The following is a 22,102-nucleotide window of genomic DNA, read 5'->3' as shown; positions in this document are numbered from 1 at the left end:
TATGAGATGGACCATCCCAAACTGTAGACTAAAGTGTCATTTCAGATATCGAGAAACTTTCTGAAGAATGACTCATTTCCAAGAAAAAGTTCAAAGAGTTGAGACAAATGGACTAATTTTGTACCTGAATCATTTCATGGATGGGACTCCTTATGGAATGTTATTCCTTGAGAAGTCAGCAGGGGTCACTTAAGTTCATTATTTTGCAGCAAATTCACTTTTGGACTTGTCAGAAAGTAAGAGCTAAAAGTCTTTTAGGTATGTACCATTTATGCCACCGAGTGATTTTTCCTTCTACAGTCTAACTATGCTGAAAAAAGTGATCAAAAGTATGTAAGGAGAGTTAGTACAGCTCCAATACAGTATTTGGACAGAATGTAAATGTATTTCACATGTTGCCAGTTGAAAAAGATGATGCCACTTAAGGGCACATCGCCCTTTAATAGAAATTTATTGTCAAAAGAGTATTCTCCTAGAAACACGTGGCATTGTGACAAAGCAGGGGATAGAGATCTTGTTACAGGCCATCATTTTTGCTTGTATGAAGCAAATGGAAAAATACTGAGAAATACATCCAGTATACTGGATATATAAAAATACATCCAGTCAACTGAATGGTATCGACTGAAAAGGATCTTCTGTGCATTTGCTGGGAAGCCAGACACAATTCCATTCCTCCTACTGGAGGGAGCAGGAAAGATGTGTATCCTGTTGAATTAATGTGTTTCTCTCTTTGAGTGACAGCACATGTGCACGTTCACACTACGGAGGTGCGTGCGGCTCCAGCTCTCCAGCCCAGATGCTCCCTGGACCCAGCATGTCCCCCTTCCTTCCCTGCAGCTACGGCCAGGCAGTGCAGGAGATGCTCAGATCCCCTCCTCCCTCCTTCTCCCTGGCTGGAGCATCTTAGGTGTTCCCTCAGGAAAGGTTTGGCTGCATTTTTGGAAAGGGATACAGATCCAAATGTTGAAAAAGCTCAATTTCCAACATTAGTTGCTTCTTAAAGGCCTGTGTAAGGAGATAATTTCAAAGGCAAGCCTATGAAACTTCTGTTCTCCAGCTCAAATCCTGGAATTTTCTATATTTCAAAGTCTTTTACATAGGACAAAGTTTATTGAAGTTCCAGTGGGATTCCCTCCTTTCCTTACTTTTCAAGATGGATTTGTCAGAAACCATCTTGAACATCAACCAGAGGAGTAGCCCAAAGAAAAAGTGTCTTTCATCTTTGTGGTGGGCATGATGTTATCTTGTTTATATGAAGAAAATCATGCTATTGTCAAGAAAAAATGTAGACATCCAAAAGCTGGGGTAGAAAGAGCCTCAAAGAGGTTTTGAAGCATTGAGTGGCGTGTTCTTTTAATCCTGAGTTGGTACCAGATAGAACTGACAATATTTTATAAATATCATACAAAAAGAACAGGATTGTATGGATTTTTACCTGCATGATCCAGAAGACCTTCATTTGTCTATCATGTACCCAGAGCAGTTGCCTTCCCTAATATTTTATTTTTTTTTTTAATCTACCTGCCTAACTTGATCAGGACACATTATTTTCTTGCAGTGGAGTTGACGTGAGTTGGCAGTGCAGGTTCATGCTTTTTGGTTAGCACGAGGACACCGAGCCGAGCAGCAGAGCTCCCTAGGCTCCCATTTCTCAGCCTTCTTCTTGCATTACCATTTTTGCAGCTAGATTGAGTGAGAGCTTCAAGAAAAAGAAGCTAATGGTTCTCGCAGATTAGACTGTCTTTTGCCAAAAGAGTTTAAGAGGTGCGTGTCTCAGTATAACAGTATTGGCATTGTTGGTACTGCAGCGCAGAATGCTATCCAAGGAGCCTAGCTGAGGCTGGAAAGAGATGCTGCAGACAAATGAAGAAGGCAGCATAAACCCTCAAATCCTTCCAGAGATAAAGCGTTGAGGGCATTGCATAGAGCTGATCAGGGACACATAAATTATCAGCATAACAGATGTAAGAAAGAGCATTGCACAGAAAAGAAAATAGAGTTCAGCTGACTATAGGCCTGGCCAGATGTGCAAACATACACCTAAGCTGATAAAAATAGGAGCAAGGAATAGGTAGTCTTCAGGAAAATTTAGGATGCCCCAGTACTGCTCCTCGCCTTCCCTCTACTATGGAACTTACACCTGACTTTCTTTGCTCCCTTTATTCTGCTACTGATTAACCTGGGTAGGAGTCTTCTCTTTTTACTTCCCTTTTTTCTTTGTTGCTTGGTTTGTTGTTGCAGTTTGTTCATTGTGTGGTTGTCTTAAAAAAGCAAAGGAAATTTGACGTGGCAACTGAAAGCACAGAGATGCAAAGGTGCTTCATAGTCTGATGAGGTCAAGAAGTATCATTAGCTCAATGCACAAAATTCTGTTACTAAACGTGAATATGGTTTGTGTGTGAGAATCTCCATCAGAAATATAAAACAACTGCATGAAAGGCAGCCGTAGGAGCTGTATGCTCAGACACTTTATTAATGCACACTTGTATATCTGAATTTCAGTGTTTGGTAGTGTTAGAGAAAGATGACCTGCTGCTGGGCAATATCAGTTACTGCATCTGTGAAATTACTGTTGGACATACACGGATTTCTGGTAATAGTCAAAGTGATCGTTCAACCTACATGTAGTGTGCCTGGATTTAAAATGCAAAACAGCACATACTTCATGCAAATGTCAACCCTATGTTCCAGGGTGCGTGTCGAGAGGAGGAAACAATAAGTTTATTCTTCTCCACAATTAGACTTTTCGTGAAAGGCTCAGTTATGTCTCGAACTATCACTCTGAACACGCACTAAAGCAGCACATTAATGTGCCTTTTAATGCTTCTTAGGACTAGATCAAAAGAAATGTCAGGTGCACTTTGCATTCCTCCCGTGATGTGTCTGAGGCTGTTAGTGCGTCACCTCTGCGAGGGCCACTGTTCCCACCCCGCCGCGCTCGGGCTGCGGGCGCTCCTCCGGGACACCTGCCTCCCAAAACGCTCAGGGATTTACCATGGTGCCGCTACACGTCCTGTCTCGGCCCCACAGTTTGCTGAAGCCAGCAGAGTCGTGCTGCTGTCACCGAGAGCAGGTTTTGGCCTTTGCTCTTTCGTGGGAGAAAAGAGTTGTTGAAATCAATCCTGGAGAAAATGACTTAAAACTCAACATGCTGGAAAATGGAACTTAATTAATGGGAGCAAACTTCCAAGCCTCCACTGTAAACTGTTATTATTTTGTTTGTTTGCTTGAGGGAACATGTCAGAGCAGTGTTTACTTTTTCTTAGTACAAGCTTGGCTGTTCTACCTATCATTTATTTTTACATGATTAGCAGGTGGACTTGTGGTTCTGTCACTCTAAACACACGATGCTTAAAATGTGCAGGAGAGAACTTTCCTTAACAAGGACAGCATCGTCATTTCACTGGTCCTGCCTTGCTTGGCTCCGTAACAGCGTGGTGATTGATGCGGCGCGTTGCTAGCACGTGGCTCCCGTCAGAGTATGGGGCTAATATCGACCAAAAGATTGCCAAGTGCATTTAGTATGTGAGAGGCAGTCAGGATATCCTGGGCACCCTTTTGTATACAAGACACCGTGGAAATAGAGGTGAGCCTCCCAGGTTTGCAAAGCTGAGGGGTATAGCGTTAAAATGGAAGATGAACAGCAAAGAAAAGGCACCCGGTGTCAGATATAAACTGTGCAAAGCAGAAGACAAGGCTAATGAAAGTAAGTGAGAAGGAAAAGAGAAGCAAACATATGGGGGAAAGAAGCAGCAAGGAAAGAGAAATGCTGCAATGCAGGATGCCATGGACGAGGACAAGAAGCTGGAATTAATGCAGAAGCAGGGAAGCAGTGAGAAGGGTTCAAGTTTTGCAACAAAGTTCATTTCTATATGTTTTCCTCTTTCAAATGGATGCTTTGAATAAATAGTGCTTTCATTTCCCATGAGGCAGAGATGAATAATAAGTACCTCATCTGGGGATGCTGATCTCCCCAACATCAGTCATCTGCTCGCAGCCTTGCACTCCGGCAGTGCTTTGGCTGAGCAAATTAGCCTGAAGTGTTGTGCCCTTGGCTGGCAAATCCTTTCAACCCGGTTGAACGGACAAAATGAATACCCAGATTGTTCCTACGTCTGTTATTCTCTTGTGTTTATCTGGCTGAGCTGTCAGTCAGGCCATTATAACTGTGGTGCACACTCAAATGACTTGTCCACTCACAAAAGCAGAGTCTGATGATGATAAGCTAGACAAAACTGGAGAGCGACTGTTGACAGAGTTGGGGGATCTTGCAAATGTCTCAGGTAAAAGCAGAAATGCAATTTGGGAAGGTACAGAAGGAGCTTTTCTTACGCGTGTGTAGATTTAAAGTGTTTGCTGGGATTTGTTGGCAGACGATAAATGGGCGTTTATAATGAATTGCGTTCCTCTCTACTTTAAACAAATTAAGCAGCACGCAGAAGATTTCTGAAACTTGAATGTAAGGATATATTGCACTTACTAGAATTAATTAGCCTGAAAAGACATAATTTACTCACACAGGCTTTGCCAGGACAGAGCATAGCTGCGATCTGCCATGTGCAGTCCTCTCCCCAGTGCTGGTGGGAGGAGTGGTGAGCACCCACAGCACATCGAGTGGGCTGTGCAGGGCTGGCCGGGGAGAGCGGCCAAACCTTCCCACAGAGCTCTGGACACAGCTAACCCTGGGGTTTAATTACCCAGCTTCAGCTTTGCAGCTCCTGTGGGTCTGAACGTGTCAAGTGCTTGCTCTTTCCCAGACAGGGAAGACGTTTGCATGAGGGTGGATCATTGGTTTTACTCATAAAAGGAATTAGGTTTTATAAATATTGAGCAAAGCAGTGAATGATGCAGGTGAAGTGCTGTATGAAGATTTATTTCTGTACTTTTAATTTTTCCACTAGGACCCTGAGTTAGAAGTAGGACTCTGAGCCACTCCTGAAACTAATTTGATTGCGTGACATTAAATAACTCTGTGCCTATCTGCTGAATGTGAATATATCCAAAGCCTTCCTGGTCCTTTAGACTCATGTTTGTGATCATAATTAACAAGCCAGTTTACAGATTGTGAAAGTGAAAACCATCTCAGATGTTTGAACAGTGCTGAGCCTCATAACAGAAAGTGTCTCCTCCAGGTCCTTCCCAGGAGGAGAAACTCATTCAGTGCTGGATTGTCCAGAGTTTTCTCCCCCATCTCAGCATCCTGCTTTCTGCAGTAGAAAGGGAAAAGACAGAACTGAGTAAGGCTGCAATGGTTTAAGTCCTCAAAAGTGTCATGAAGAAGCAGAGGGAAACTTAAGTAAAGGAGGTCCTATGTCTTGCTGAGGGCTTGTTATGATGCATGGTTAGCGGGGAGATGCTGCTGAGAGCATGGCACAGTGCAGCTGCGTCTCTTGTCAGCAACTGGTGCCTTCAGAATCCCAAACCCAGTAGCCTTGTTGGCTGCGATGATAACTGTAACGGATGGTACAGCTATTTTTCATCAAATGCTTGTTAGTCAATTTATTAGATTCCTAATATACTAATGCACTCATTTGGCAGGCATCTCGGCAAACGAGACTTGCAGTGGAGTGTACTCACAGGTTGCTGATTTCTCATCAGCACTCAGAAGATAATTTGCAAATGTGCCATTTATCATTATGTGCTTTGTAGAAGCAGATCTTATGAATGGGATAAACAGATAAGAGTCTAATAATGAACATTTCCTTCCCAAACAGCTTCTAAAGTATTATGTTTCATATATATTGCACATACTACACCTATATGTGCATCTGAGTTTGCATATGCTGGTGAAATAGCTGGGGATGCAGTATTTTAAGGGTGGCTGATGCACTCATTGATTCTTCTGCTGAGGGACACAGAGCTGGAGTAAATTAGTTGTTGTCTACTGAAAGAAATAAGACTTTTATTTGTAGCAGTAGAAGAAATTATGGGCATGCGTGGACTATTTCCACTATGAAAAGCCACCACTAACCTTCCGGCTTTCCTTTTCTGACTGGAAACACAAGCATCTCTGAAAAGCCACTGGTAAAGCAAAAGGATTAATTCCGAGGCTAGATGATACGGCAGAGGTTGCTGAAGGAGTGCTTTTCTTCCACACCGAAGACAACAGGCTGTATGGATGCTCTGACCTGTACTGCTATTTGCCACTGTATTTGACTTTGCATCGATGACTGCTTTTTATTAGCTTGTTCACTTTTTTCTGGGAAGAAATCTGAAGTAACAGTAGCCAGGCGATCAGTCTGTGAATGTGATTCCTGTCTCCTCTTGTGACATTCAGGGTGGAAGCCCTGCATACAAATTGTTGCTACTTATTTTTCCCTCTGCAGATGTGATTTTATTAAATGAAAGGTGTAACAAGAAGCCCAGCATAGGAAGGAGCCCTTTTGCCAAATGGCTCTGTGTGTTCAGCTCTGCGACTGCTCTCCAGCAGAGCTGGGAAACTATGCAAAGATATTGATAATTGATTCTGTTTTATATAAGTTAAAAACTAGCTTTTTCCTCCTAGTGTGAAGGTAATGGGTTTTGTCTGTAGAAAGATAATAATCCTATGAACCGTTTCTACACCCTCTATTAAAGAATAGTACAGCTTGCACTTGAACATAATGCCCGTGTCAGCTCGGCTTTTTAAACGTTCATCTTAAAAGAGTCTTCAAGGACTGGAAAGAGATCTTCCCCAGACATCGAGCTCAGTTTGAGGAACTTAAAAAGTCATGAAAATCCTGTCAATTAATGTGTTTATTCTTGTACATCTACTCTGAAAAAAAGCATCTTCAGACATGAAAGGTGTTTTCTTTCGCTTAGAAAGTTGTCATTGCATTTAGTTTCCACAGATAATGCAGAGGGGATTCCTCTCCCCCCCCCGCCCCCGCCCCCGCTCACTGTATTGGGGGATAAATGCTCCCTTTTTTTCTTCTTACCGTTTTCCTCATAGGAATCTTCATTTATTACAAGAAAAAAAAAAATAAGAAGGAAAAAGAGAGCTAAATTGAAACCCTGCTTCCAAATTTGTATGCAGGAGATGACTTGATTTATAAGCTTAGGTAATTTCATTTTTGTTCACACTCCTTCAATTGAAAGTCTCCCACAAACAGTGTTACAGCTCTGAAGAGATGGGGAAATGTATCAAGCTATTTATCAAATTATTTTCACAGTCTGTCAAAGTCATAAGCATGCCAGAAGAGAAACATAAAGAGCATGTTCGAGCAGAGGAGCATATCTGAGTGAGCACAGCCAACGAGCAACAAACACGGCCAAAGGCGTGGGGACGCTCCTGGCTGTGATGGTGTCTGCCATCAAACTCGGTCCTGGGGCTAGTGGTATTAGGTATTAGATCCTTACTTGATGGATTATGGGCTGAGAAAATGAAATAGTAAACAGAAGGAGAGGTCAGAGCAAAGGGGATAGACTTCCCCCCTCTCTGAGTCTCCGTTGAGGGTTACAAATGGGGATGGTGTTGAATCTAAATGGTGCACATCCTTGGTCGGCGGGTGAATCGCATCCTGAGATGGGACGCCATGGTTTGGAGAAAACAGTGTGGGAGTGTGCGTCCTTGGGGAGACCATGTTGAGAAAGCAGGGGAAAAAAAAAAAAAAAAAAAAAAAAAAGCAACTGAGATTGAAGGAACCAGTCTAGTAAGAAATCTTTAATTTCTAATGAGCTTTAAAGGGTTTGAGAGAGTTGATTTTTTTTTAACAAACCAGTTCAAGTACATGCCTTCAGATTATAAAAGTACCTGAAATTGCCTAGAATATCAGCATGCATAGCTTTTTAGTATTTACATATATTTACATAGGAAAACAAGAGAAAGATCTACAGTTATTTACAGTCTACATAGGAGAAGAGAAAGGCAGCATAATTGTATTTCCTAAAATACAGTAGTTGAATAGTCAGCACATGCATATTAAGATATATTTGCATGATAGAACGCAAATGTTTTAAGACATACCTTTTAACTCCCTATGCTAAGGTATAGCATAATAAAGGTAATTTTTTTGTGTGTTTTGTTTCTAGTCTATTTGCATCAAGTGCGTTAAAATGTTCACTAACACAGCGGCAGCGTTATTTACCCTGGCAATTAAAGCAACAGTACACACGATAATTTCCTACTAACTAGCAACAAGCTGCTGGTGAATGAAATATCTATTGTTTCTCATTATCCATCGACCAACATACAAGGATCTCTCCTTGTAAAGGCAGTGCCTAAGCTATCACCATTAATTATAGAAGTAATATAAATGAGACTCTACAGTATGTACTAAATGAAATATTAACAAGGCCAGTGTCTTTGAGCCTGAAAGATGCACTAACAGGGCACACTTTACAGCAGGCTATCTATGAAAATCACACATACAGAATACAGGAGTGCCTGGCTCACAGCTCTGGAGTGTGCCTAGACTTTAGAGGCCTGTTTGCTAGATCTGTATTATTGCAAAATACATTCCCTTAATTAGTTTCTGGAAGACAGTGTTAGTAGTTAATTTCTTACCATGATATGTCCCCATCATAACACCCTGTGGTTTTTCAACGCTTTGTATTACTGAAAGGTGTGTGTCCGTCTGTGTATGTGCATATGTGTGTATATATCACCAGATGAAAAAAGTCTTTATCTTTAAAACCTAAACAAATAGCTTGTTAAATATTTGTCCCAAAGCATTGTGTTGTGTGGAGTTTTTTATTCACTTGTATCTAAAATGAAAGTCAATCTAAAAAATTATCTGTGCCATGAAGGAGGAAACCAAATGTCAGTATCATTATGACATTCTTTGCAATACTGCATATGAAAAATTCTAAATTTTGACTAGTAATAGTATTAAAAAGCTATATAAATATATACAGCATATACAGTATTGTATGTATACATACATTTATATAAAGTGTATATAGAATTAAAGTTAGGTACAGCAAAAACATAAAACATTTCAAGTCAGCATAAGTTAATAACAGAAATTATTTCAAATAATTTTTGTCTACCTATGTCCAAACACCAGCCAGCCCTATCCTGATTATTTAGTTGCAGCAGCATATCTAATTTGTCTTTTTGGCAATGTTTATTGTCAACAGCCTGTTTGCTCAACTTTTCAAATTACCCTTGCCTGGAAGAATCCCCCCTCAGCTGGCAGGATATGTGTTGCAGGAGGATTTCCAATATCCTCCATAAGATTTCCATTTTTGACCATGGCCAACCAGTAATGATAGGACTCATGTTTATATAAATGCACATTGTAAAATCTCAGACAGCAAGTGACAGAGGTTTTTTAGAAATTATCAACTCCCACTAGTGCTGCTGTGATGCCCGGGGACCGTCTCTTACAAGCTCTCTGCTCCTCACTCCACTGGCCAGCATTGGCCCATAGGGCAGGGGACAGGCAATGGGCAGCAACATAATGTGGTCAGCCTGCTCACACCCTTACCCGTTACACTCTGAAATGAACATCGAAAATTTTCCTCAGGGATTTTTCCAGAATCCAGAAATGAGCAGATACCACTCTCATGTGGTATCGCACATGCTGGCCTGCAAGAAGAAAAGAGAAGTGATACTGGATCGTAGCAATTTGCATGCAGTGTTCAAAACTGCCACTTCAGTGAAGCAATGATGTCTTAAAAGTGTAAATCAGGTGTGAATTCAGCGGGCAGGAGAAGAACATGCAGAAGTGATCTGCGTGGAAATGGGATGTGAGTGAAAAAGCCAGGGTGAGCAGCCCGCGAGGCACGCTGCTGCTCCTGCCGCTGAAATGCTGGTTGAGCAAGCTGAAGCCATATGCTTCATTAAAGTTTTTGAAGCTTTAGATGGCTCTGTGTCAGGCTTGAAACAATTTTCAGAAGCTGATTGTGGACTTTAATAAGATATTGGGAAAAGGAAGGAATAGGGAGCTGCCTGTGGGAACCAGCTCTCTTCCAGGTGCTGTGGGAAGAGCGTTTAGGTTGCACAGACATAGGTGTCTGGTGCTGCCTTAAACATTGTATGGTTTCATCCGAGATATCTTTGTGGGGCTGGCAAATACAATACTGGACCTGTGGGAAATGTGTCCCCTTCTGAAGGACAGCTGTAGAGCGTGCAGGATGTCCTAAGGCTGCTCAGGTGTTGTAAGTCCCATGTTGGGCAACTGAGTCCCACCCCTGGTGTGCCATGATGGCTCTTTCCTGCACATGCAAAGTGTAGGAGAGATGAACCTGTGACCACCTTTTCAGGGGCTGCTTCCATTTTTGGCTAATAAGAGTTTTACCAAGTTCTCTGTGAGCTGGGCAAAAAAAGAAACAAGGTTGGGAGAGGGAAGAGACTGGAATAGGGGCCTGGTGTAGCAGACAGCTGCACAGGTTAAAGAATTAAGTTTATACAATAGAGAAAAATATGCATGATTTTAAAAGGTAATTACATTTTTGTCAGCTATTTTGCCAACCTTGCTTTACATCTTCTACACATTTTAACAATGGTTGATGATATAACACTTTATGCTTGCACATTGCTTTCCAGTAATAAGTGTGAAAGCTCTCCATAAATCTGACCTGGTCCTCACAACACCCCTGTGAGGTGGGTAAATGATAGTACTCTCCCCATTTTACAGCTGGGAAAAGTGAGGTACATAGAGCTGAAGTGACTTGTTCAAGTTCACTAGGGAAGCAAAAGGTGAAAAGAGAAAACCAACCCAGTTCTCCTGACTTGACGTCCTGTACTGTATTTTTTTTTTTTTCTCCTTTGGAATGATTGCAGACAATCTGTTTGACACTGGATATTGGAGTTTTCAAGCACTATCGTTGCCATAATTGAGAACATATAGGGTGTTGCATAACACAAACAACATGGTGCATTATCAAAATACATTTATTGTAATGGACACATTTTCTTTTGCAAAGTTAAAACCCAGAATGTAAGTTAAATATAGCTGCATATACTGAATGCTTGAAATTATCACTAGGTCTTAATGCCTCAACAGTTGAAAACAAATCCTCTTTCGTGAACTACTGCAGTTTCCTTACTCAAAGAACATAGCACATTTATCTCCTATAATATATGTAAAGAATGCTGTAAATGTGTAAAGGCCTTAATGACGCTAAGAAAAGTTGCAGCTTGAAACCAACTATGCTTTGCAAGTAGGGAAGCTGATGGAGTTTTGAGTCTTTGTAGCTGGGAATTAATTGAAAAAGGAAAAAAGCAGACCTCAGATTTCGGTTTATCCGTTGCATTATCTTCTAAGAGGTGCTTTGCTGGTTTAAATGTGGTGATGGGGGAAGGGGAGGTGGTTGAGAATCTCTGGTTTAGATGTGGTTCGGTGAGACCTTTGAAAAGACTGTAATTACAGAGTCAGTTCAGGTCACGTTTTCCTGCTGGCACTTATGTGGAAATGGGACCTGAAGTCAACTGAGCTTGATTTGTTTCTTAGATTATATTTGGCAGCTCCAAAGTTTTATTTTTTTAGCTGCAGATATGATTTCAGTTTATCATACTCACCCAAACTAGGAAAGGCAGGTCTCAATTTCGTATTTCTTTGCTGAAAAAGCAATCAGGGAATGCTATTTTCTTACAGCAGACTAATACATACATATTCTGAGCGTTACTCATAAGATAAGGGTGCATCTGGGATTGCTCTGAGTGAGAGGACCGCAGCAGGAACTGAACAGTTCTTCTGGCATCTGACATGCAAGACTAAAACTCGTTCAGTGCATTGTACAAAGAATGACCATCTCCCACAGCTCTGAGCAAAGTCACACCTGATGTTGAGAAGTAGGTCCCTCGGCTACGACCAGCTTCAACTGTGGCTGCTACCACCCAACAGCTCGTAGGATAGCTCCGAAAAGCACTTCAGATACTGGGGAATCCTGAAGGTTGAATGAGGACATGAGGATTTTGGACTTGCTAGTGGTTTTCTGTGGAGGTTATCACACTCTGTGTGGTTTGTAAAGACTTGATGGGAAAAACTACCGATTCAGCTCATCTGCTGAAACATTCTAAAATTACAGAAAAATGAATAGGTGTATTTTGAGAAGACTCTGCACCTCAATCCCAGTGGGGGGTTGCTAGCAATCCCCAAAAGAAACAAAATGCATTCTGAGGGCAGTTTTCTTCCAGCAGGTGAGCCAAGGCTCGGCTGCTGAGCCGCAGTCTGGAGCGGCGGCTCCCCAGCCCGCTGCGGGCAGCCTGTGCCCAGCTTGGCCGGCTGGACGGGCGCGTGCCCCAGCAGCCAGGCAGCAGGTCATGGCAGCCCTGAGGATCAACGCTAGGCAAGCAATGGAGCAGATCCTCAGCAACTGCAAATCTGTGGAGCCTCAGAGAAGGCAGCAGACCTGGGCTGATTTACACCAGGGGAAGATGAGGCTTGAGGAATATAAAATGGCAGCTGTAACTTTAGGGTTTGGTTTGGGCTATTTGGAACTGATTGTTGTGGAAATAGGCTCCATATGCCTTTGTTTGTTATTCCAAGGAGATTTTATATTTCACGTCAAATCAGGAAATGACGATTGCTGAAGCTAGTTGGTGGAGAGTTTGTCCCCTCTCTACGAGAGTGGATTTGAACTTCTCAGAGTGCTTTGCAGAGGCACAAAGAAGGTACGGCAGACCCCGTTGGTCTGATGAGTTGGAATACGTTCATGCTACCTCATCTTCACGCTGCTGGGTAATGAGTTACTCCACTGTAAATGCTACGTTCCCAGTGCCGTTGTGTGGATCTGATATTTTTGTGTCAGGGATGTGTTGGCTTTGTCTCATCGCCCTGAGATGAATAGCAGGAACAGCCTGAAGAGTTTTGAGGAAGCACTTGCCTTTTTATTTCACTTCAGCTGCTGGCTTTGAATCTGCCCCTTGTCACAAATACTCGCCTCTCCTGCCATTTTGAATTCACCTCTTTCCACTGGCCATCTTTTAAAATGCACTGTGCTAAACTTCACCTCAGGCTATCAAGATAACTAGCCTTTATCCTTAATTTTTCATAAGAAAATAAAAACCTCCTTTTCAAAGAAGCTGATCCCATCTCACTAGCAGGCAATGTTTAATGCTGTGTGCCCTTAACAGAGTTCACAGTGGATCTTATTCATTTGCAGTTGATAAGTATACAGATAAGTTATGGCATTGTTTCTATTATTTATATGCTTGATATGCAAACCCGCTTCAGCACAGGAATCTAATTTTAGAAAGTAAACATGCATTTGAAAGTAGACAAATCTGAAAACTAAACATTAACTGCGTAATATGTTTTCTTATCGGGAACGTAAATGGTATCTTAGAACACTAACAGATGCATTGCATATATTAATGAGGTTTTACTGTATATCAAGAACTCCTTTTCTTTTACTGTTAAGATATTCAATATTAATTTGCATTCCGTGCCATCAGTTACAAACTGACAGCTAACAGTTATGAAATAAATGCCTATGAACTAGTAGCTACTTAGTATTTTCATCTCAACAAAGGATTTTGGAAGGATGGATAATTTAGCTCTTTGAGCCTCAACTATAAATAAACAGCAACTGCTGTATAAATCCCACCCTGCTGCAGTTGGAGATTGTATTACAAAACTGACAAATGATTTGCGGAAGAGAATGATGAACCCTTATTACTAAGACACTCTTCAAGTTAATCCCAAACAAGATTCCCGGGTAATTTTACATACGCTAGAAAGATTGATAGCGTGGTGCTTGCCTAGCAGCTTTCAAATGTTTGCCTGGATCGGAAATGGCATTGAGGCATGATTAAAGATTCAGTTGGGCTTCTCACAAATTCTTTATCCTGTGTATTCATTGTTGCAACCCACTGTCTTTGTTGCAGGTTAAAGAAGGCTGACCCCCAGCTCTGGTGATTAGCACCCTGTACAACTGACGGACGTATGGAAAAAAAATGTTTAGGTTGCCCGGTGCTTTGAGCATTGTTTATCAATTTAAATTGTTGGGGGGGGGGCATTAATCACAATAGATCAGGGAGAGTCTGTGACAACTGACAGGCTCATTGTTTAAGACATTTTTTAACGAAGTTGTTAACATTAATTCTTTTATATAGTACTCTAATCTTCTTCAAATTATGTTCTGACATGGCACAAACTGCTTGGCATTGAAAGTCATTCAACAGTGATTAAAGTGCTCTTTTTATCGGTTTAAGAATGTTTCATCTTGTATCAGCAGTATGGAATTGTTTACTAATTAGATTCCCTAACATCCTCTGCTGTCGTATGCTGATGATATGTGAACAGGAAAGCTGATGAGCAAAAAAATTAAAACTTGTTATTAAACTGTCATAAGGCCCAACATATAAAGATGTCATTCAAGACAGTGTTCATGAGGGATAAAAAGTATTTGCCGAGAAACTCTGCGGTTTCTCAGCCTGGTTAGGCATGGCTGGCAGTGCAGGCATTCTGCAGTTTGTCTGCAGCTCTGGCTCTTCCTGGAGGTTTGTGGTGTCCGAGTCGTAGATGGAGAGGAGGAATTTGTCCCTTGAGGACCTTCTCGTTCAGCATGGCATGTACAGGGCTCCTAGGTGTCACTCTTTGTGCAGGAGGTTGGGCTAGAGACCTCCTGACATCTCTCCTAACCCAAAGTGTGATTTGGTTCCTGTGATTTTGCAATACCCGTTCCCCTCTGTCCTTGGGCAAGTCACTTAGGTCCTCAAATGTCTGAATGAACTAGCTGACATTCACCAAAGGCAATTAGATGCTTAAATGGCTTTGAGAATCTGGGATTTACCTTCTGTTTCGTAGTTTTGCCATCTGAAGGAACCTTCTAGGCTTGATGAGTTCCTATTTTTCCATTATTCTGAGATATTAAAGCTTTACCCTCTGTCGATGAAGGGATAAATACGACTGCATTTCTCTTAAGTAATAAGAAACATACTTTTCTTTCAATGATAGAACCATTGAACTTTCTTCTTCCAAAACAGCCAACATGATCGAAACATTTAAAAAGAAGTAAATATATACACAGCCAAAAAGCAAATGGCACAGTGCTTACATCCAGTTCTCAGTGAAATACTGGAGGCATCGCAAGATAAAGTGCTTTGGGCTTCCAGCCACATAATCTTTTATCGCTTAAAGTAAATATCCTATGCTCACACAGGGAAAACTATTCTCTTCTTTTGGATTCTAGGTTGTGTCAATGTTCGAGGTATAAAGCACTGCTGTTATACTGTGGGACATTTTTCTGCCTGCTGAGGATTTTGTTTAAAAGTTGTCAAATTTTACTCATTTGAAAAGATAAATTATTGTTTGGTTTGGATTTTAAACTGCTCTGATAAACTTCCATTTTATGAATTAGCTGGATTCTGTTAGAGCTAGCCTGAGTTTAGCTTGGCTGGACGGATGCTTTTCAGCAATAGCTTAAGGGCTTTCACTCTGCATTGAGCAATTTAGTTTAATTTTACCTTTCTAATAAAAGTCCAGTTGAATTGCTTGCAAAAAACTAATAATACTCTTCAGGGGCTTTGAATCATCCTAAACAGCTGAATATGGTGATCATACCTGTGCTGTGGAGCTTTATAGGATAGTTCAAATGAGCATAGGAATTTTATTGTTCTCTATTAATATTACTTTTAGAACTCTTCCATTTCTGCTACTGCCTTTAAGACACTTTATCTTTTTTTTAAAAAGATACCAGTTCAATAAGAGGATTACTATGTATTATACTAACTTTGAAAATACTCTAGCCTGTTGATAAATATATGCTTTTCAAAATACTTAATACAGGCAGTTGTGGTTTACCTTGTGATGGGAGATAATTTCTAACTGTGGCATCATCATTACCAGTTTAATCCCATCTTCTGAGAAAAATGCGTGTCTTGCAAACAAATATGCCTTTCTTTGCAGTTACAAAATTAAGACACCTCATTTAAGGAGAAGTGGGGCTTTTTATACTGCTTGCTGCCCGTGAAGGATGAGAATGTAAAGCAGAGGTCTCTTGCAGGTTGACCCCCTAACAGCACCCTGAGTTTCCTTAGTTGTGACAATGAAAGGCCAGAAAAAAAGAACTGGAGGACAATCACAAGAGATTGAAGCCTATTCTTTTTCCCCATTAAATTATTCTAATGTGGCAACACCTAATTTCTCTTTGTTTACTTTTTCAATCATACTTGGCAGCCTCTTTATTCTGATTCCTATCAGCTCATAATTCGTTACCACAGAAAGGACCAAGATGTACATAAATAATCATAAGATGCCAGATAAACTGTATGGTCTTAAATTAGTGTTGTGTCTTGCTATGCACTCTCACCTAGTATTTTTAATTACAGTTCACAAAGCACACTAGCTTCTTGTCCTCTTTACAGCTATTCTGGCACTGCGCTTTTAATCTGTACCAGGGAGTAGCCCATCGCTGGTGCAAGGGTGCTTGGCCCTCTGTGGCCTCGATCTCCAGGTTTCTGTTAGAGAAATTCAAAGAAACTCATTCTTCCTATTTGAACATAAGTTCACTTAGTAAAAAAAAAAAAAAAAAAAAAAAAAAAAAAGAAAAGGAAAAAGAAGAAAAACTACCTGATCCACAAAAGCCTCTAATCTACCTGCTCTGTTTCTTAAAGCATGATAAGACATGAGAAATTGTTGTTATAGGAAAAAAAAAAAAAAAACGCACTGGAAAGTCTCACGTCTTTCCAAAATCAGAACCTCTGTCTGCCGGCAGCAGATAAACACTCATAAAAGGCAGTGGTATCAACTGCCACTGTGAAGCTGTTGATCAAAGATATATGGGCAGGTTTGGCACCGATCCCGATTGCACTTTACATGATAGGGCTTAATTGGAGTGCCCAGGTTACTTTTTTTACCAGAGGTTTAAAAACCCAAACAAACGAGATGCAAACATGCGTCAATGTGCGCTGCTGGGCAGGATTAGGAAGCAGGGGTTCCCAAGGTGTGTGGTATGTGTTCACTGTGCGGCAAAGGGAAACTGGGAAGTTTTGAGGTGCCGCTTTTAAGCCTGGCTCAACTCTTTCAGTTTCAAACGCCGCCCGAGCAGACCCTGCCCCAGACTCTCCCTGTAGCCAACCCAAGGTTTTATTGAAAAGGGGCAAAAGACCCAACGAAGGCTGGGGCTGGGGTTCAGAAGTGTCTTTTTCTTTTCTTTTTTTTTTTTTCTAAGAGGAAAGGAAAAGAAAAAAAAAAAATCCTCACTAAGGTGTTTTGTAAAGAAGTGGCCGGCAGACAGGCAGGCAGCGTCTTCAGCAGTGTTTCAGCCTTGTCACCATGCGAGTTACCCTGTCAGCTGCGATGCTTTTCACCAAGACGCACAGCTTCAGAGGACCGCAATCAAAATTACAATGTAAAATACATATATATTTATATAGGATATTTTTTCTCTCTTTCTTGTTTTAATTCCAGCAACAAGGAGCTGCCACAACTGTCTACTGCGCCACGGCTGCGGAGCTGGAGGGCCTGGGAGGGATGTACTTCAACAACTGCTGCCGCTGCCTGCCGTCGCAGGAGGCGCAGGGCGAAGCGACGGCCGCAGCCCTGTGGGAGCTGAGCGAGAGGCTGATCCAAGAACGAATTGGCAGGCAGTCCAAATAACAGGGAGCTCCTGGAAGGATCAAAACACATCGAGTGTGTGCACGCTCGAAAACTGCCAACACTGGAACCTGTCCAATCTTATCATCTAGAGGGTTTCCATATACCTCAGATACAGATTAACCAGTGTTAAATGAAATAATAGCAGTCACAACATAGTGAAAAATGTTAAGTACTAATGGGAAATGGGGAATAATGTGGGTTAAAGGGACAATGTGGCTTCCTGGGGCTCAGTTAGTCTTGGTTCTCTTTCTTTTGATTATAGCCTGTTCAAAGCGTAACGCAAGGAGGCATCTTTTGTCTTATTTTAGAAAAGTAATGCTGCAGATATTTTCTGTTGTTTTGATTAATGGGTAGGTATGTAGCCCGATATGGGATTTCCTCTTTATTTTCATAATTACTGTCTGTTAGGCTTTAGGTATTGATCGAGAGACAGTAGCTCTGTTGATTCTTTTTCCCTACAAGGATTTTATTGGGTGTGGCAAATAAAAAGATTATTAAGGAAAGAAATCTTTCCTGCCCTTGACTGCTGGCTTCAAATACATCTGCGCTATCTAGGAAAAGAAGGTGCAAGAAGACATCTGAGCAGAAATGGTAAAGTCACAACTAATTAAATATTTCTGTTTTTTCTTAAAATATTATAATAAAAGATATGTTGTAAATCATTCCCTAAATACTGTCAAGTTAGCAAAGATGATGTTGTCTCCTTAAGAACACACAGGGTGTAATCAGGGGTTTAAATGGTATTTCCATACATTTCTCAGTTCACAGTTTTAAAGAGGTGGGTTTTTTCTTTCAAAGTTCACAGTTTCTGAGTTCTCCTGATACTGCATCCCATTCCAAATCTCTCTTTTTTTTTCTTTCAATTTAAATTCAATAAAACAACATGCTTGAATATTGTCACCTGAAGAGAAAGTTTGTCTCATTTCTGTAAATGTCTTAGTTCCTTTTATTTTTTTTTAGAAAAGAAAACTTCAGGAAAAATAGAGAGCTTCTTGTTGATGCCAAGAAAATGCTGTTTTTTTCTTGTTTCTTTCTGAGTTCATTTTTTGTATTTTGTGCTTTGTAGCCGTCTTCACGCCAGAAGGTTGTCCTAAGCCATCCCCAGTCCGGCATCACATTTTCTGTAGACAGAATATAAACAAATAAATAGAAGGACACATTGTTAATAGAAGGTTATTTTGACCTCCTTATTATTTATGATTTATTGCTAGCAATCTACCTTCCATGATTTTTCTTGTCTGCAATCATAACGCATTTGATTAGCTCTTCAACAGGTGTTAATGTCAAGGCACACGTTCACCTGGCAGAAGTAGCCACAGCATCCTCCCATCAAAAAACTCGCCACGCTGATGGTATTGCAAATAACAGCTATACCTTACAGTCATATAGTACAATTTTTTGGACTCTCTTTTTTTTTTTTTTTTTTTTCTTTTATGGCTACTCCTAGTTTAGTGCAAGCTTTTCTCAGGTAGGTGCTGTTCAGCCTCCTCTCCACCTAAGGGTTGAAATCTCTGCATGTGAAGTCTCTATCTGTGAAATTAAATTTCTTTCAAGTGGACAGGGGGAACCTGGGAGCCACTCCCCTCCAATCGAGGGTGAATTAGGTGAGCTGGCTTTATACAGAGAAAATGAGGGCTTTTTCTTTTCCCCAAAGCCCTTGGCATCCTTCAAGCTTCTGCCCAAGTGCAGCCTCAGCAGCTCCCTAGTTGACCACTTTCTTTACTGGATGCCACAGTCTTTCCTAAAGCAGTAGTGAAGAATATATGGCCTTGCTTATACCTGCTACACCACCTGTGTAGCAACATCCTTCAGTAAATAAGCAACCTTGTCCATGTGTCTTCCTCTGCTATCTGCAGCAAACCCCTTCCCCGAGACCAGCACATCCTAATGAGCTTGCTCCTGCACCCAGACATTTGGTGGAATAAAGCAATAAAAGGGGCTATTCCAGAGAAAGCAACACCTCTTTTCAGACAAAGTTATTTCTTGTCTCCTAGAAGTTTTGTCCAATCTGTGCCAGATGCTGATATAGTGCAATGTCTGAAAACTGTAGTGGCGGGGTCTCCGTGTTTGCAAGTTGAGGTGATGGTTATAGTCAAATTCCTTCTATTGTCTGGACTTTATCTGGGGAGAAAAACTGACTAACTTCTGTCACCCCTGCGACAGTCTTTTCAAATGCGTTATTTTTCCTTTTCACGGCCAGAGTTACTCTCATATCATAATACAGCTGGTCCATGACAGCAGAGCTTTGCATCAGAGCTTGGCATTGCTGGGTTAAGAAGAGGCAGTAATTAAGCAGTGCTGGGAGCTCTGCACTCCCCCGAAGGCCTGGACCTTATGCTCCATTTAGGCAAACATTAATAACCGATAATGAACACCCTGTCATTCCTTATTGCTGAAATATTGCATGCTTTTATGAGAATTCAGTACTTAAAGAGATTGCCTGCCTTCCTTCAAAGAATATCTGGGCGGTGTTTTTCCTTTGTACACAGCTCACTATTTCAGTGTTATGAGGTAAAAGCATTTTTAAAGTTAGCATAGTTTTGCATTAGTACAAAGTAAGCTGCCCCCCTAGCTCCAATGAGTTGGTCGAGTTCCTCTGGTTCCTATTTCTGGTTAATAAATATTTATTGACACTAGTGTATTACTATGGCTAGAATTTCCCTGTCACTATTTTCTCCAACTGAGATAAAATTACTTTCTCTCTCTCTCTGTTTCTTTCTTTCTTACTTTTTCTTTCTTTTGTTCTTTCTTTCATTCTCTTTTTTTTCTCTCCTCCTTTTCTCTCCCTCTCTCTGTCCTCCTCTTTGGGGCTCACTCTCCTGTGTAGAGATAGCCAGATATAAAAAAGTTGTGTTTTTTTAAAATCATTTTCATTCCAAATAAAAAAAAAATGGCACAAATCTGCAGAGCATTTGCTTCTATTAGAAACACTTGTGAAAATAATTTTTCTTGCACTCTCAGCTCGGTTTCAGCACAGGAGGAACGTGCAAGGGACATTAAAAAGGAAAAGCAATTGAAAAGAAACAGACTCCAAACCCTCCATTTTAATATCCTAGATGTTCCTAAGTCATTGGCTTTCAAATATATTTTGGTGTAAAATTTGGCACATTTACAGCCGGTCAGATTTATTTATTTGACTGGCTTACATTTTTCCGGTTGATTTACCTGAGGCAATGTCTGTGTGAATTACTCCACAATGCATTGACTCCAGTGTTCATTAAAGGTAGTTAAGTGATCCTGTGTCTAATATTAAAGCAAACCCCATTAACCTTAACTAGTATCATATCAGCAAAACAAAAAGAACTGAATAAAGCAAAATAGAGCTGGTATTTATAGTTCTTGGAAAAGATCCAGCAAACTTATATCAAGCTCCTAATAGTCCTAATAAGCACTTGCTAGCTATCCCTATAAAAAAGGGGGAGGACTGTGTCTCTGACACACCACCCAAGCCCCACAGGACCTTCTGAAGGGGAGGCTTTGGAGGGCGATGCCGCAGAGCATTTCCCACCGACACGCTGAAGGGCATTGCTTTACCCTTTCCTCTCTGCTTTCCTTCAAAAGTCAACATTTCCCATTTTAATGGTGATTTTTTTACCCTTCTATGGGTGCCCTGGATCTGCCAGCCCGTGTAGGTGAGCGAGCAAGCTCCCTTGCTATGAATGAAGAGCCACTGGAAGCTCTAAGGGGGATGGAGCCGCCATTTCAGCCCATGACAGTTTCCACTGCTGTCCGTGCAGCAGATGTTGGCTGTGGTCTGCCCAGAAAGTAACCGACTGCTGGGACCTCTACATGCAGAACCAGATAGAGGTGAACCAGCAGAAACCCGTGCCAAGTCTTGACTCTTCCCCTCCCACCCTGCTTTTTCTTTTGACATCTGGAAGATAAATTTCAGATATTCTCAGACCAGATAGGGATTTTTATTAGAGAAAGTCTTTCCAGCAACACTGCAATAATTTGACTTATATCAAGGTTGAATAACTCCTTGTCAGGTGTTAAGCTCATGACCTTTCAAGCCAAATACACTTATACTAACCAGTTTACCATTGGAATGATCAATATCTTGTAAGTGAGAAAGTCTAGACAGATCTTATTTTGTCCTTTGGTATCACTCGTGGCTTTGGAATTGATCATTATATGTGGCTGGGGAAAAATTGCCTATACATTTCATGCTCTGTATTTACCTTGACAAGGTTCTCTAGGATTATATTTTCATAATCTGAATGGCAGTGGAACAGCTGCTCAGCCTGTGCGAGCCCTTCTTATCAGGCTGAATTTAAGCTACGGTAATTACTCTTTCTCCTTATATTTCTTTTTTAAACAAGCATGTACTATACATTAAAATGTATGGTTGGGATGTCGGGGGGGGCATGCTGAGAGGCTTGGAAAATGTTGCTAAAAAAGTGTATTTCTTTCCATCCGCAGTGGCTGATGTAGGTTGTATTTTATTCTAGATGTAAGCCTATGTTGCATGGTTCTGAGGCAGGATCCCAGCCTACACAGAGAATACATTGCTTTATTAACAAATCTGTTAGAGTCAAGATGCCCTGAGACTGGAGGTAGTTTAGGGAAACCAGAAGAACCGTTGGCAATATCCAACAGTAAACACAGTACTGACTGAAGCTTTCAAC

General features: G+C 41.1%; 2 protein-coding genes across 2 annotated transcripts in view; one reads left to right on the top strand and one right to left on the bottom strand.

Annotated features, from left to right (window-relative positions):
• Positions 1–18,374, top strand: part of WWOX (WW domain containing oxidoreductase) — a 524,293-nt gene extending 505,919 nt beyond the window's left edge. Inside the window, exon 9 of the mRNA XM_086757955.1 lies at positions 17,286–18,374. Within this exon, the coding sequence (XP_086614081.1) occupies positions 17,286–17,474 (189 nt within the window). The 3' untranslated portion in view covers positions 17,475–18,374. The remainder of the gene's footprint in view (positions 1–17,285) is intronic.
• A 112-nt stretch (positions 18,375–18,486) lies between these two features.
• Positions 18,487–22,102, bottom strand: part of MAF (MAF bZIP transcription factor) — a 190,532-nt gene continuing 186,916 nt past the window's right edge. Inside the window, exon 3 of the mRNA XM_086757958.1 lies at positions 18,487–18,595. The gene's annotated coding sequence lies outside the window, so the exon portion shown is untranslated. The remainder of the gene's footprint in view (positions 18,596–22,102) is intronic.

This window comes from Chlamydotis macqueenii, chromosome 13 (assembly GCF_036417535.1).
Source record: "Chlamydotis macqueenii isolate bChlMac1 chromosome 13, bChlMac1.mat, whole genome shotgun sequence".
NCBI classification, from domain to species: Eukaryota; Metazoa; Chordata; class Aves; order Otidiformes; family Otididae; genus Chlamydotis; species Chlamydotis macqueenii.
This window is presented reverse-complemented; position numbering and strand designations above follow the sequence as displayed.